The following is a 14,275-nucleotide window of genomic DNA, read 5'->3' as shown; positions in this document are numbered from 1 at the left end:
AAACGGAGCTAAAAGAGAGAGAACATATACTTGTGATAGATATACTCTGTTAGTGTATATGTGACAATGCAAACTACCAACTTCCCGCTTCCTTTTTTTTCTCATTCCGTCTTATCTCTAGGATAAGCTTGATTTTATTAATTTTTTTACATAAAAATGTTCACGTTTTTGCGAAGTCTTCTTAAACTTGGTTCACATTCAGGGACGTCATGTCTTATGGGGACGTCATGTTTTATGGGGACGTCATGTTTTATGGGGACGTCATATCTAATGTGGATGTCATGTTTTATGGGGACGTCATGTTTTATGGGGACGTCTTTACCGTCTCAAAATTTGAGGAGAATCTTTTTACAGCCGACGGCGGTGGTCTTCTCCTCTTTTATTTGTTTGCGTTCTGGACCCACATCTTGTGGCATCGCATCTGGAGCTGCCGTCTGTATTACTCTAATCTTTCCGGAGCGCCATATTTCCGGCGTAACGTTTCGTTCCGCTTACCCCATCTGGTCCCCTCCGTCCTCTGATTCGGATGCCAAGACTAAATGTGTGTTTGGATGCATGTTAAGCAGAAAAAGGCCGACGTGAATGCCCAGGCAGCTCATCAAAACGTGGACACTCCCTGGAATGCAGAAGAGATTTTGTTGTCGATTACGGTTCATTTGCCGGTAAATGCACCGGAGTGTGTGGTCGACAACGAGGTGATAAAAACACAAGTTGCCCAAACTGCTCGAGCCCTTGTTTGCAGAGAGAAGACCAATATTATTTTTACTTTAATGTGAATCATCAAGCGATAAAAAAAAAAAAGAAGTGGAGCCTTCGTCAAGTATTTGATCGTATGAGCACTCGCTGGATGCCAGAAGGGGAAATGGTTCCACAGCCAGCCATAATCCCCCGAGAACACGCCGCGCGGCTAATGAGTGACCTAATGAGTTCAGGGGAATTACAGCATGCACAGCAACTTCTCGCCCGCTTCTTTCCAGACCGTACTCACTGCTTTTAAGCTGGACTTCCTTCATGCGTGAAACGACCCTTTCTGAGTATGCCGCTGCAGTGTTACTCAAGGTTCACTCAGTAAAAACATTAAAGTTCCTCTCGTGTTCCGACATGGTTCTTAATTAAGGTTCTCCGTGTTTTTTCCCCGTCTGTAGGCTTGACCTGGGGAGATGACGCCACTCAGCAGGTTCTGTTAAAGGAGCTGTCCAAACTGAGGAGGGTTCCCTACAGGCCGCAGCAGAGTGGAGCTGCGTACACCACCGACAGAAGGTCAGATGTTTACCCATCAATTCACATCTGTGGAGATGAACCGCTGTCCCACCATTTAAGGAATTTCACTGGTGCTGGACACGGTTTTAGAAAGATTAAACGACCTAAAAGTGAACCACATGACCCTAAATCTAACTTGTTTCTTCTTTTTTTCACGCTCCCACAGGCCGGTAGCTGAAGTGATGGACCCAGTAGACCAGAGGGTGAAGCCCGTGGAGGTGGAGCTCAGCAGGAACCTGCAGACGTACCTCCAACGTCTCGGCCTCCTTCCCAAGACGTTGTCTGCCGCCAGTCTGAGCCCCCAGGGCAAGGTGAGGGATTCCTGGATGCTATGCGTGTCTTATGGGTCTGTGCTACACTTCCAGTTGATCAAATATTCATCACCTTTTATGTTGATTCTGTTTCACATATTTTAATGTGTACACAACTTTTAATGTCAATTACTGCAAAAGACCAAAAAGAAACAGAATTCATTCATTTTTTTCAAGGACGTTTAAACCACATGTCAGACTAGTTCGATCTTTTATTCATTAGTCTCTTAAATTTTTTCTGGATGCTCAGTCATGCCACTGTAGTTGAGGAGAATTGAATTGGAACATCCTAACACACCAAGATGTTGTTTCTTCTGGTCCTTTTTCAAACTCAGGGTAACACAGAAAACACTGTTTTTTTTGTTTTTGTTTAATGATTTCGCTGAAGTACATAACGTTTTCAAGCATATTATGAATGGATTTGCAAACAATTTACATTCCTTTCTGTTTTTATGCTTCTGTGCTTATGCGACAGCTTTGGCCTGAGGCATTATCTTTTCTGGTTCTCTATTTTTGACCTAACTAAAGAATTCATTGTAATTCTGACAATTTCTCACAAATATCCAATAGGATGAAATTATTAAATGATGACATTTTGGGCAGACACTGATTTATAGATATATATTTTTTAAAGCTATATTGATTCATGAAATTAGCATAACATGGTGCATAATGACATTATATGGTGCTACCATGATGTAATGTATTCATCCATATTACTACATACTGATACGTCCTGCCTAGTGAGGAGTACAATACCACCATGTTGCTTTAGTTACTTGAGTTACCAGCTTATAATAGGATCTCTCCAGAAGAAAGGTAAAGCCAGGACTCAGTCACAAAGTGTGTTGCTCCTTCTTTCACATAAAAGAGGAAAGAGCAGGTGGAACATGTTTTTTTCCCCACCCCAACGTCTGCTCGTCACCCCACCCTCCGATCACAGCCACCTGCCTCTGTTGAAAAAAAGACTCAATAAAATGGCAGCATAACAAGATCTCGGCCATATTAAACTAAAACTGAAAAGAAAGGACCTTCCAGCCGACTATTACATTTAAAAAAAACTTGATCCTGGTTGTTTTTATATTTTCTTCCCTTCTTTTAGATCCTAAAACACTTATCACTTATCTTGTGAGTGTAGCAGAACCTTTACTTTAATGCAGCGCCAAAACTGAAACTTAAGATAGCCTCAAAAGTTAAGCGTTTATATTTTGCTCCATAAATAAGATCAAATAAATATGTTTTAAGAGACATTTTTTTTTTTTTACTTAAATGCTCACCTTCACGTTGCCACTAAAATAAGAACAAGTTCACCAGAGGTTTGTTTTAGTTTAAATTAAGGCATGACCAACAGGAGAAAAAACATGTCCCCCGTTGGTGACAGAGTCCCCATTTGGTGAGTGTGTAACGACACTCGGGTCCACTGTAGGATAGGAAGGTAAGTACACACACACACACACACACACACATACTCCGATGTCATCCTTCGTTGTCGCTCCTCCATCCTGACTGATGCTTTCTCCCAGCGTGGCCGTTGTGAGCGAAATAAAACCAGCCGAGAGTTCAGGAGTTCACCTCTCTAATTAATAACTCCCCACGTGACCGGTTTGTCTCTCCAGCGTTGGCGAGGGTGAAGGGGAGCGCCGCCCCTGAATGGCGGAGGGCCTTTCTTTTTCCTCGGGTGGAGCGCGGGTGGCATTGAGCCCTGCAGGCGTCGCTTTGAGGCTCGTGGCCTTTCTTTTTTTTGGGTTCGTCTTCTATCCGGGTGTAAAAAGGAGCAGTAGGACTTGGGGGGTCCACGAGTGGAATAGAAACCACAGATCCTAAAAGAAGTATGACGATCAGCGGGGGAACTTTACGGTTCATGTCGGCATTGTTATGATAATCCCACCGTTAGTCAGGCTTGTGTCACTTCTGTGCTCCCAGGTGGGCGTTTAATGGAGCCGGCAGGGGCAATTTGCTTTTGTTGTAGCTGATGGATCCGTTAATAGGATTGCATAAATGGATTAATAACTTGTTTTTCCATAAAAATAACAGGCTTAATTTTCACATTGGAAGTCATTTTTGTTCAGATATATTTTGTTCCGCCCCACACACATTTATATATATATGTATGTTTACACTTATACTCTTTTGAAATTGTTATTTATTTCATGCGACACACTTTGACGTCACCTCCTTCCAGATAAAACAATATACGTCTTGATCTGAATTTATCTTTTTCCATTTTTTATATTTTTATTCTCAATAAATGAAACTTGCCAAGTTGAACTTAAAAAGATAAAATAAAATACAAGACCAAGAATGGATCTGCCTTCAATAATAAGTTGTCATATCTTTTTATATATTAAATAGAAAAATGTTACATAATACATATATATACATATATACAGCTATACATACATATATATATACATATACATATATATACACTACCGTTCAAAAGTTTGGGATCACTTAGAAATGACTTTATTTTCCAAAGAAAAGCACTGTTTTTTCAATAAAGATAACATTAAACTAATCAGAAATACACTCTATACATTGTTAATGTGGTAAATGACTATTCTAGGTGGAAACGTCTGGTTTCTAATGAAATATCTCCATAGGTGTATAGAGGCCCATTTCCATCAACTGTCACTCCAGTGTTCTAATGGTACATTGTGTTTGCTAATCGCCTTAGAAGACTAATATCTGATTAGAAAACCCGTGCAATTATGTTAGCACAGCTGAAAACAGTTATGCTGGTGATATAAGCTATACAACTGGCCTTCCTTTGAGCTTGAAGTTTGAAGAACAAAATTAATATCTCAAATATTAATCATTATTTCTAACCTTGTCAATGTCTTGACTACATTTTATATTCATTTGATAAATAAAAGTGTGATTTTTCATGGAAGACACGAAATTGTCTGGGTGATCCCAAACTTTTGAACGGTAGTGTATATACATACATATATATATATATATATATATATATGTATATATAGGTATATATATATATACCTATATATATATATTAATAGTCGGGCGGTGGACAACAACGGCAACATGAATCCGGATGTAATAATCTACAGCCATGTTTACGGTCTGGGTTCCCGATGGCTGCACAGTGTTTCTTTAAATGAACTCTTGTGTTTTTCATAATTGCCTTTTCCTTGTTTCCTTTCAGAGCGACCGTTTCCAGTCGGGCATCCCCGCGGACTTCTACCGCCCCAAGCCCAAGATCTCGTCTCAGAAGCCGCCTTCCTCCCCTCTGCCGGGCCAGAGACCCCCGGGCGCCCAGCTCCTCGCCACGCAGGCCGAGGGCGACCTTCTCCTGGGCGCCCTGAGGCGCTATCTCTCCGGGCGCCTGAGCCCGCACGGCGGGAGGGCGGGCCCCGAGGAGCCCGAGACCCGCCCGAGGCCCTTCTACAGCGCGGCCGAAAACCCCGGGCTCCAGAAGGACACCGCGAAATCCAGAGTTTTGAAGTCGGGGAGAACTCAAGGGGCTTCGGCCCGGGACCCCCTGACGTCCGTGGACGGTACGTGTTTTAGAGGCGCTTTAACGATCCATGCTTTGATTCCTCGGGTCACAATGATGAAATAGTTGTTGTGTCCAAGAAGAAGACCTGAAGCACAGCTGTCAAACACAAGGCCCGCGGGCCAAATCCGGGCCGCCACATCATTTTCTGTGGCCCCTGACAACTTGAAAGACATGTGATCACCTTTCCTTAAAAAAATGTAAGAAAAATATCCGTGTTTTTATTTTGAAGGTTTCCAATTAAATGGATTTATGTTAGAATATTGGAGACGTTTCTTATGTACAACATTTCTACACTCGAATAAACAACAATCAAATGCAGAGAGAGTTATTCAACGATATGTTGTGGAGTAGTTTACACGTTTATATGTTTCAGTTTGAACCCTTTGAGGGGAGCCGTGATGCGGCCCACGGTGAACATGAGTTTGACGCCCCTGATCTAAAGTGATCTTCAGCGTTTTAACCGCCGCTGTGTCTCCTCCAGAGAGGTTCATCGCCAACGTCCTGAAGAGCGTCGGCCGGCACCACGTGGACGTGGACGGCCTGACGCCGCAGGACCTGGGCCAGCTGTCCGGCCTCATCGCCGATGCCCTGCAGGTGGTGGACCGGGACAAGGGTCCGAACGGGGGCGTGACCCGCGTCAGACCGGGGCCTCGAGACCTCGGGGAGGAAGACGAAGAAGAAGAAGAGGAGGAGGAGGAGGAGGCTGTTGGGGATGACGGAGAGGAGAAGTTGCTCCAGGACGCCGCGACACTGAAACCACAGGAGAGCGTTCACACGGCGCCGGCAGCACTTCAAGGTGATTCATTTTGTGTTTTCATTTAAAAAAAATTATAATTAAAGTATTGAGCTGGAAGCTGGAAAGTCTATAGCGCATACATAACTGTGTAGGTAGGATGAAATAAGAGGAGCTCTGGAAGCAGCTCGCCTGCGAGAACGCAACATTAAAAATCAATGTGAAAAATAAATGCGCGTCCCGGTAAGCTCGGCGTAAACACCAGCTTTAACGGTTCCGCCGAGACCACTTAACAGGAAATGTTTACAACGCGGTGAAGAAGAAACTCCTCAAATGGATGAAAATAATGAGCCGAAAAGCTAAAATGTTGCCTCGTTTTGAAACGTGCAGACTTATGAATAAAACTGCAGTTGGGTGGCTGCAATGAAAATAACTTTGTTGTCACTATATCCTGGCGGCAATACGTGAGATAATAATTAATTGTTAGTTCGGCATAAGATTCCACCGCACGCGAAGAAAAAACAACCAATCGGATCCGAGGAGTCTGGGAGGGAGCTGTCGATCCCTGAATCAAGATGTCGTGATGTTGCCTCGGTCTCACCTCCAAGTGTTTACAGGAATGTTTGTGCACCGTTTCGCTGTGAAATAAAGTTAAATATTTCCCAGATTTACATATAATACAAATACAAAATAAATATCAGCTCTGTTATTAATCTGGTTTTAAGTCAACTCGCTGTACTGTCAGATGGGGACAAATACAGGTCAAAAAGAGGCGGAGCTTGTGAAATGAAGTTTAAAAACAATAATATATTCATTACAAATTTACATATTTACATTGATAAATGACGCATGCAACCAGTAATACAAAACAAATATTTTTGATCATTTCACAAGTTCAAAATCTCATTGATTTGACTTTACAGTAATCAATTAAATTAAACCTAATATTTTAGATATCAAATCCTGGAAATTTTGATTAGATCTCAATGGCAATTCTTTTGGAAAGAGATAATTTGTGGATAATTTAATAACCACAAGTGGGAATTCAAATGAGTCAAATATTGAGTTAATTTGCCATTTTGAAAGCCGTCTTTTAGCTCTTTTTAGTTTTAGCTTTTTATTTCTGTACAGTTTAATTAACGTCTCGTGTTCCATCCCTCTTTGCTTCTTCTCATGAATGAACCCACGACATTTGAACGTGTTCTCTCTTCCTCCCAACAGAGCGCCACACGGATGCAGAGGAGAGTAATATGAAGGACAAGGTAAACAACAACAACCTGAAATGTCAGGTGGAAGGCTGACATTATAACTTATTATGTGATATCCTGCGAGGAGACGAATATTAAGCCTGCTGTTTTTAAAAGGATTTAAATGTGTGTTTGACCTCAGCTGCTATACAAAATGTTAAATGTCCTGAGAACTTAGAGTAAACTGAACATAACATTATTATCTGTTTCGAAACTTCTCGTCAACAAGATCAATAATTGTCTGTTTTGCAGAATTAAACCAGTATTATACAACAATATATCAAACATTCGTAGCACATTTAAAAAAGTCAAGTCAAAGTGCTTAACATAATACATGTGAGGCATTAAGGCAATATAAAAAGGCACATTCAGGATGTAAAAAATTATAATAGAATAGAAGATAAAAATGATCTAGAATGCGATAAAAGAGATTGGAGAGTAGAACAAGAGAATACACATTTTACTGCTGTTCCAGTGCAATGTGTTTTAGTCGATCCACTATATCTTGACTTCAGGGATTTGTTCTCTTTCCACCACGAGACCATCGGTGAAGTCCAACTCTGATGTCTGATGCATGTTTTGATGAACAAGCCTCACCTCCACTTATAACACAGACTCAAAATAACTAGAGAAGCATAAAACTACTTCAAAGAGACACTAAAAGACGACAAAGAGATGAAATAACAGCTGCAAAGAGACTCAAAGTGACCCTCAATGACATTGAAAAGAAACAAAACAAAATCAAAGAGATGCAAAACTACAGGGATGCAAAAACAAAGCGACTCACAACGACTGAAAATGGAAACCTCAAAGAGACACGAGACAACCTCAAAGAGACACAAGACAACTACAAAGAGACAGCATGACATCAAATAGAGCGGAAACTACAAGGAGAAGCAAAATAACCAAAAATACACATAAAACAACTACATAGAGACACTAGGAACTACAAAGAGACACAAGGAACTACAAAGAGACCAAGACAACTACAAAGAGACACAAGGAACTACAAAGAGACCAAGACAACTCCAAAGAGACACACGGAACTACAAAGAGACACAAGAGACTACAAAGAGACGCAAGGGAACTAGAAAGAGACACCAGACAACTACAAAGAGACACAAGGGACTAGAAAGAGACCAAGACAACTACAAAGAGACACAAGGAACTACAAAGAGACACAAGAGACTACAAAGAGACACCAGACAACTAAAAAGAGACCAAGACAACTACAAAGAGATACAAGGAACTAGAAAGAGACCAAGACAACTACAAAGAGAGAAAATGAACTATGAAGAGACACAAGGAACTACAAAGAGACACAAGAGACTACAAAGAGACGCAATGGAACTAGAAAGAGACCAAGACAACTACAAAGAGACACCAGACAACTACAAAGAGACACAAGGAACTAGAAAGAGACCAAGACAACTACAAAGAGACACAAGGGACTACAAAGAGACACAAGGAACTACAAAGAGACACAAGGGACTACAAAGAGACACAAGGAACTAGAAAGAGACCAAGACAACTACAAAGAGACACAATGGACTACAAAGAGACACAAGGAACTACAAAGACAACTACAAAGAGACACAAGGGACTACAAAGAGACACAAGGAACTACAAAGAGACCAAGACAACTACAAAGAGACACAAGGGACTACAAAGAGACACAAGGAACTAGAAAGAGACCAAGACAACTACAAAGAGAAACAAGAGACTACAAAGAGACACAAGGAACTACAAAGAGACCAAGACAACTACAAAGAGACACAAGGAACTACAAAGAGACCAAGACAACTACAAAGAGACACAAGGAACTGCAAAGAGACACAAGGAACTAGAAAGAGACCAAGACAATGAGAAAGAGACACAAGGGACTACAAAGAGACCAAGACAACTACAAAGAGACACAAGGGACTACAAAGAGACACAAGGAACTAGAAAGAGACCAAGACAACGAGAAAGAGACACAAGGGACTACAAAGAGACACAAGGGACTACAAAGAGACCAAGACAACTAGAAAGAGACACAAGAGACTACAAAGAGACCAAGACAACTAGAAAGAGACACAAGGGACTACAAAGAGACCAAGACAACTACAAAGAGACACAAGGAACTAGAAAGAGACCAAGACAACGAGAAAGAGACACAAGGGACTACAAAGAGACACAAGGAACTAGAAAGAGACCAAGACAACGAGAAAGAGACACAAGGAACTACAAATGGACACCAGGGAACTGAAGACACGCTGCTCGTGTCTTTGTCTTACTTTCAGCCCGATGGTGGAATCCTCTTCACCAAGCTCCTCGCCTACCTGGACGACAGCTCCTTCAGCGGCGCCCCCTCGGCCCTCGGCCGCCGGGCGGGCCAGGAGAACGTCCAGAGCCGGACCAGCGCGGCGGCGGTGACGGTGCAGAAGAAGGCCGCCACCCAGTCGGTGGAGGAGGTGGCGGAGGTGCAGGGCTGGATCAAGGACGTGGCTCCGCCTCCCGCTGCGCTCGTGTACGAGGAGCCGCACAAGAAGATGATGCACGCTCCCGAACTTCAGCTGGACGTCAAAGCCGGAGGGAAGAAGGCGGAGGAGGACGTCTTCGGCTACGTCATCACCGACACGGAGTGAGTGGGAGGAGCTTCAGTCGAGCACAGCTGAGCAGTTTTTATATATTTATATTATTGGTTTAAAAGATCGTTACTTATAGCTTACATAAGCACTTCATGAGCATTTTATTTTTGGTTTTACAGGAAGAAATTCTGATTAGATTTTGATATATAAATGTGAAAAATATATTTCCATTTAGTTTGCAAACAGTTACAGACAATGTCCGGGGTTGTAATTTGAAAGTGTGAAAAAAAGGATTAAAAAAAATAATTTAATCTTGGCTTTTGGGAATGTAACATTAGTTTTAATTATTTAATTCATTAAATAAATTCATTAAATCTATTATTCAACTGAAAAAGTAGTTTTTTAAATGGCTTTAAAAAAAAATGTTATCTTGACTTCTGGGAATGTAAAAATATATATATTTTTTAATTTAAGTATATAAAATAGGCTTTTAAAAAATCTAATCTTCACTTAAAATGTTTGGAATGTAAAATTAGTTTTAATTAATTAATTATTTAAATCAATTAATTAAATACACTATCCATCTGGGAAAACATGTTTCAAAAAAAGGCTTTAAAAAAAGTGTAATACTGACTTTACATGTTCGGAATGTAACACTATTTTTAATTAATTAATTAAATACATCCAACTGGAAAAATTGAAAAGTGTAAAAAAAAAGAGGCTTGAATAAAATGTATTCTTGACTTTTGGGGAATGTAACATTATTTTTGATTAATTCATTAAATGAATTCATGAAATACATTATGCAACTAGACAGCCTAAAAGGTTCCTTGCGGCTGAAATAAATTACTTAAACCTCGACGGATATAACAAAACATATGTTCACTACCCTGCTTTCAATATACTGACTGTGTCCATGAAGGAAAACAAATCTAGTTTCTCACACATCACACAACCGGTGAAATGGCACGTGCCCTCAAACTGATGACAAATATTACCCAGAATGCCACAGTAAGACTGTCAGGTCATCGTTTTCCTTGGATTGGTTCTTATTCACACCGACGGCTCATTTCCTGATGGATTCCTCTGCTCCTCGGTTTGAGATTGGAGAGCTTTAGAAATGTTTGCTGTGGTTTCTTCTTCTGCAACAAGGTGGCACCTCCCTTTCTCTTCTTCCACTTGTCCTTCAGATGAAGACGAGCATGAGACTCTACATAGGACGATCACCTCTGTGCCAAGTTCTCATTCAGGGCTTCAGTCTGTCGAATGATTGAACATTAAAAACTCTGAAGTTTGTGTTTACAAAAGTTGATAATATTCAGACCTGAAAATGTTAAAATTCAGCAGACATTTCAAATATATATAAGATATAAAAGACTAGCCTGTCTTTCTTGAATTTTTGCTCCAAATTCTACATTTTCCACTTGATGCGACTCATCAATTTATATTTCTGCTACTTATAAAACCTGTAGAACGCTTTAGAATTGAGTCGGTGGTACTAGACGGTATATGGAATATATCATGTGACCATTTCTCCCTCACTAACTTTAACTCTTTTTGAATATAAAAGGGAAGTTGGCGACTCTCTCGCTTGATTTATCTTCTTTTTGGAGCGAGCGCTTCTCGCTACTTCTAAATGGAAGACAGTTGGAAAAATCGAGCTTCTTGACGCCTTTTCTTCAATGTTTTCTTTAAATGAACAAAAACAAACAAAACTTTTACCTGGAACTGACAACATGTCGTCGGTTTCCAGCTGCTGAGTAGTCGCTGAGTATCTCGTTTGTGGACGATGTGTTTAAGCCCCGCCCCTGTTGCTACGCGGAGCGTCGTTTGCGAATTGTATTGTCCAAATTGCACGCCATGGGTTCCCCAGCTAGACACCCACCAAGGAGACGTCCTCTTCAGGGTCCTCGGCTCGCTCCTCGCTCACTCTTTGCAGAGACTCCTCAAAGTCCTCTTGACATTTCCGAGAGGTCGCTGGACTCAAAGTCCTCGACTGAGAGAGAAGAGTGCAGCGAAATAAAACGACACTTTAAGAAATACAAAGAATACTCCAAACATCAAACTTTTTACCAATATTTTGGTTGTGGTTTAAACCTTAAACCTTTTACTGTGTGAGAGCCAAATCTGACTGTAATTTAAAAAATAATAATATGAACATGAACCAGAAGGCATTTAATTTGTTTTATATTTAAATGTACATCAGTTGCATCAAAACCTTATTTTTATTTTTTATGATAGATGAATATTTGTATGTACTTTATTATTATTATTATTATTATTATTATTATAATATACATTATAAATTTGCTTGGTACTTACTTACTTAAGTTTTGTTTTTAATTAAAACAAAAAGTAATCATAACATTTTCCAACTATACTAATAATAATAATGATTGTTATTATTAAAATATATAATATATAATAATAATAATAATAATTCTATAATTATAATTATTATTATTGTTATTATAAAATATAATATATAATTATAATAACATATAATAATAATATGAATAATACTAATTATAATAACATACTTATTATTATTATTATAAAAAATGTGACTTAATAGATATTTATATGAAAAACTAGTGTAAGTAAAAGTTAAAATATAATAATAGTAATACTCGTCTCGTGTTCATTTAAACTCTGCCGTTGAGCGGCCGTCAGTGGAGTCTGGTGTCTCTAAAGCGTCGATATCGGCTTCAGTTCCCTCCGGAGGATCTGAGGTGAAGACATCCTAAATATAGCATTCCGCTTAAACTGCCATCGATCGTCTGAAATACGTTCTTGGGCAGTACTTTACGGTTCATGGACTTCTACTGTGTATGTAGAGCTTTTCTAGTCTTCCGTCCACTCAAAAGTGCGTTCACACGACGCGTCCATCACCCGTTCACACACACACATTCACTCACTGATGGCCGGCCGCCAGGATGCAGGATGCACATCGGTGCGATTCATTAGTGCCTACGGGAGCCGTCTGGGGGTCATGGACACGGATCTGACTGAGAAGAACCTGAGACACCAATGCACTGAAAAAATATCCCTTTTTTAATAGTGGTGGAAGGGAGGAGGAGGAGGAGGAGGAGGACAGGGTGATTCATCACAGCTGGAGGAAAGCACCTGCTCCCCCAGCCCACACACACACTGCTCATGTGGCCGCGTAGACACACACTCCTTTAACCCCTGCAACCTATAGAAGCTATCCCCTAGTTTCCTCCCATTCAAGACACACACACACACACACACACCTGCTGTGAATAATGATGCACATCGGATTGCAAACCTATTCGCAGACAAAGGTAAACACCCACGTTGTTCTCCCAGAAAGTGAAGCAAAGCTCAGCGAGCTCCGGTTGTCGTGTGTCTGCAAGACGCCGAGCCGCGTTCAGCTCTTTAAGGATTTCACTCCCTAAAGATCCAGCAGCTTAATTAAAGGAGAGCCACTCGGGGAAGTGGCAGATTGTCTTTGAAAATAATCTATAATTGTGGGTTTTTTTTTAACGCTTAGCTCACCCTGAACATTCCTCTCTCTTTTTAGTAGTAGTTTCCCATGGAGATATTATGAAAATACTCTATGAACGTATATATATATATATAAATAGGTATATATATATCTATATATCTTTATATATATATATGTAGAAATATATATTATATATATATATATATTGTTGTAACTTAACTGATATATATATATATATACACATATACATATATATATATATCAGTTAAGTTACAACAATATATATATGTATATATATATTTGTATATATTTATATATATATGTATATATATATATATATATATATATTATTTATATATATACATATATATATACATTTTCTTTGTATTTATATATATATCTATATAGATATATATGTTTATATATATATATATATCCATCTATATATATATATATAAAGATATATTGTTGTAACCTAACTGATAATGTTTCTCAATGTTGATCACAAACATTATTTAACGTTAACAGCAATCGTTTTTTAGTCACCTGTTACAACATTATTCACGTCCCACAACGTTAACCATGTGTTATAACGTTAACCACATCTTTCAAAGTTAACCGCAACAGTTTCAGTTTTCACCACGTGATGAAACATCACGACCGTTTCCCTACGTTAACAACATCTACAGCGTGGTAGAATAACTCCCATGATGCCATGGGGCACAACAATATTTTCTCTCGTAGACTTTCATCGGGAAAGCGACATCTGTAACTCAGCGGCTAGTTTTTTTAAGGTGAATTAACTTCCCAGTACAATCGCATGAATGATGAAAATGTTCATTATTGACATAAACATGTAGCCCAGCCTCCTTCAAATCTATAGACAGTACAAGATTTTAGTCATTTATTTGTAATCAACAAAAGGTCATTTTCTAACCCTCATCAAGCGTTAGTTGCTGTGAGTGGATATGGGATGAGTGTCAGTGTTCCTCGAACTGTTACTGGACTCTGAAAGCAGAGGTCAGCTCACCTTGACCAGCGAGGAGGGACAATAACACATCTTATTATTGTCTCGTCATCTGGGATTCTCTCTCTCTCTCTCTCTCTCTCTCCTCCTAACCAATGCATTCAATTGAATTCCTCTAAGTTTCTGTTTAATGAATGC

General features: G+C 39.7%; 1 protein-coding gene across 2 annotated transcripts in view; it reads left to right on the top strand.

The window, feature by feature from the left end:
- Window positions 1-14,275, top strand: part of LOC130197554 (receptor-type tyrosine-protein phosphatase N2-like) — a 159,097-nt gene that overhangs the window by 27,338 nt on the left and 117,484 nt on the right. For both annotated transcript variants that reach the window (XM_056420280.1, XM_056420281.1), the window contains 6 exons: window positions 1,146-1,260; window positions 1,427-1,571; window positions 4,738-5,089; window positions 5,573-5,887; window positions 7,046-7,086; window positions 9,354-9,694. In XM_056420280.1, coding sequence (XP_056276255.1) covers window positions 1,146-1,260; window positions 1,427-1,571; window positions 4,738-5,089; window positions 5,573-5,887; window positions 7,046-7,086; window positions 9,354-9,694 — 1,309 coding nt within the window. The remainder of the gene's footprint in view (window positions 1-1,145; window positions 1,261-1,426; window positions 1,572-4,737; window positions 5,090-5,572; window positions 5,888-7,045; window positions 7,087-9,353; window positions 9,695-14,275) is intronic.

Source organism: Pseudoliparis swirei, chromosome 8 (genome assembly GCF_029220125.1).
Source record: "Pseudoliparis swirei isolate HS2019 ecotype Mariana Trench chromosome 8, NWPU_hadal_v1, whole genome shotgun sequence".
Lineage (NCBI taxonomy): Eukaryota > Metazoa > Chordata > Actinopteri > Perciformes > Liparidae > Pseudoliparis > Pseudoliparis swirei.
This window is presented reverse-complemented; position numbering and strand designations above follow the sequence as displayed.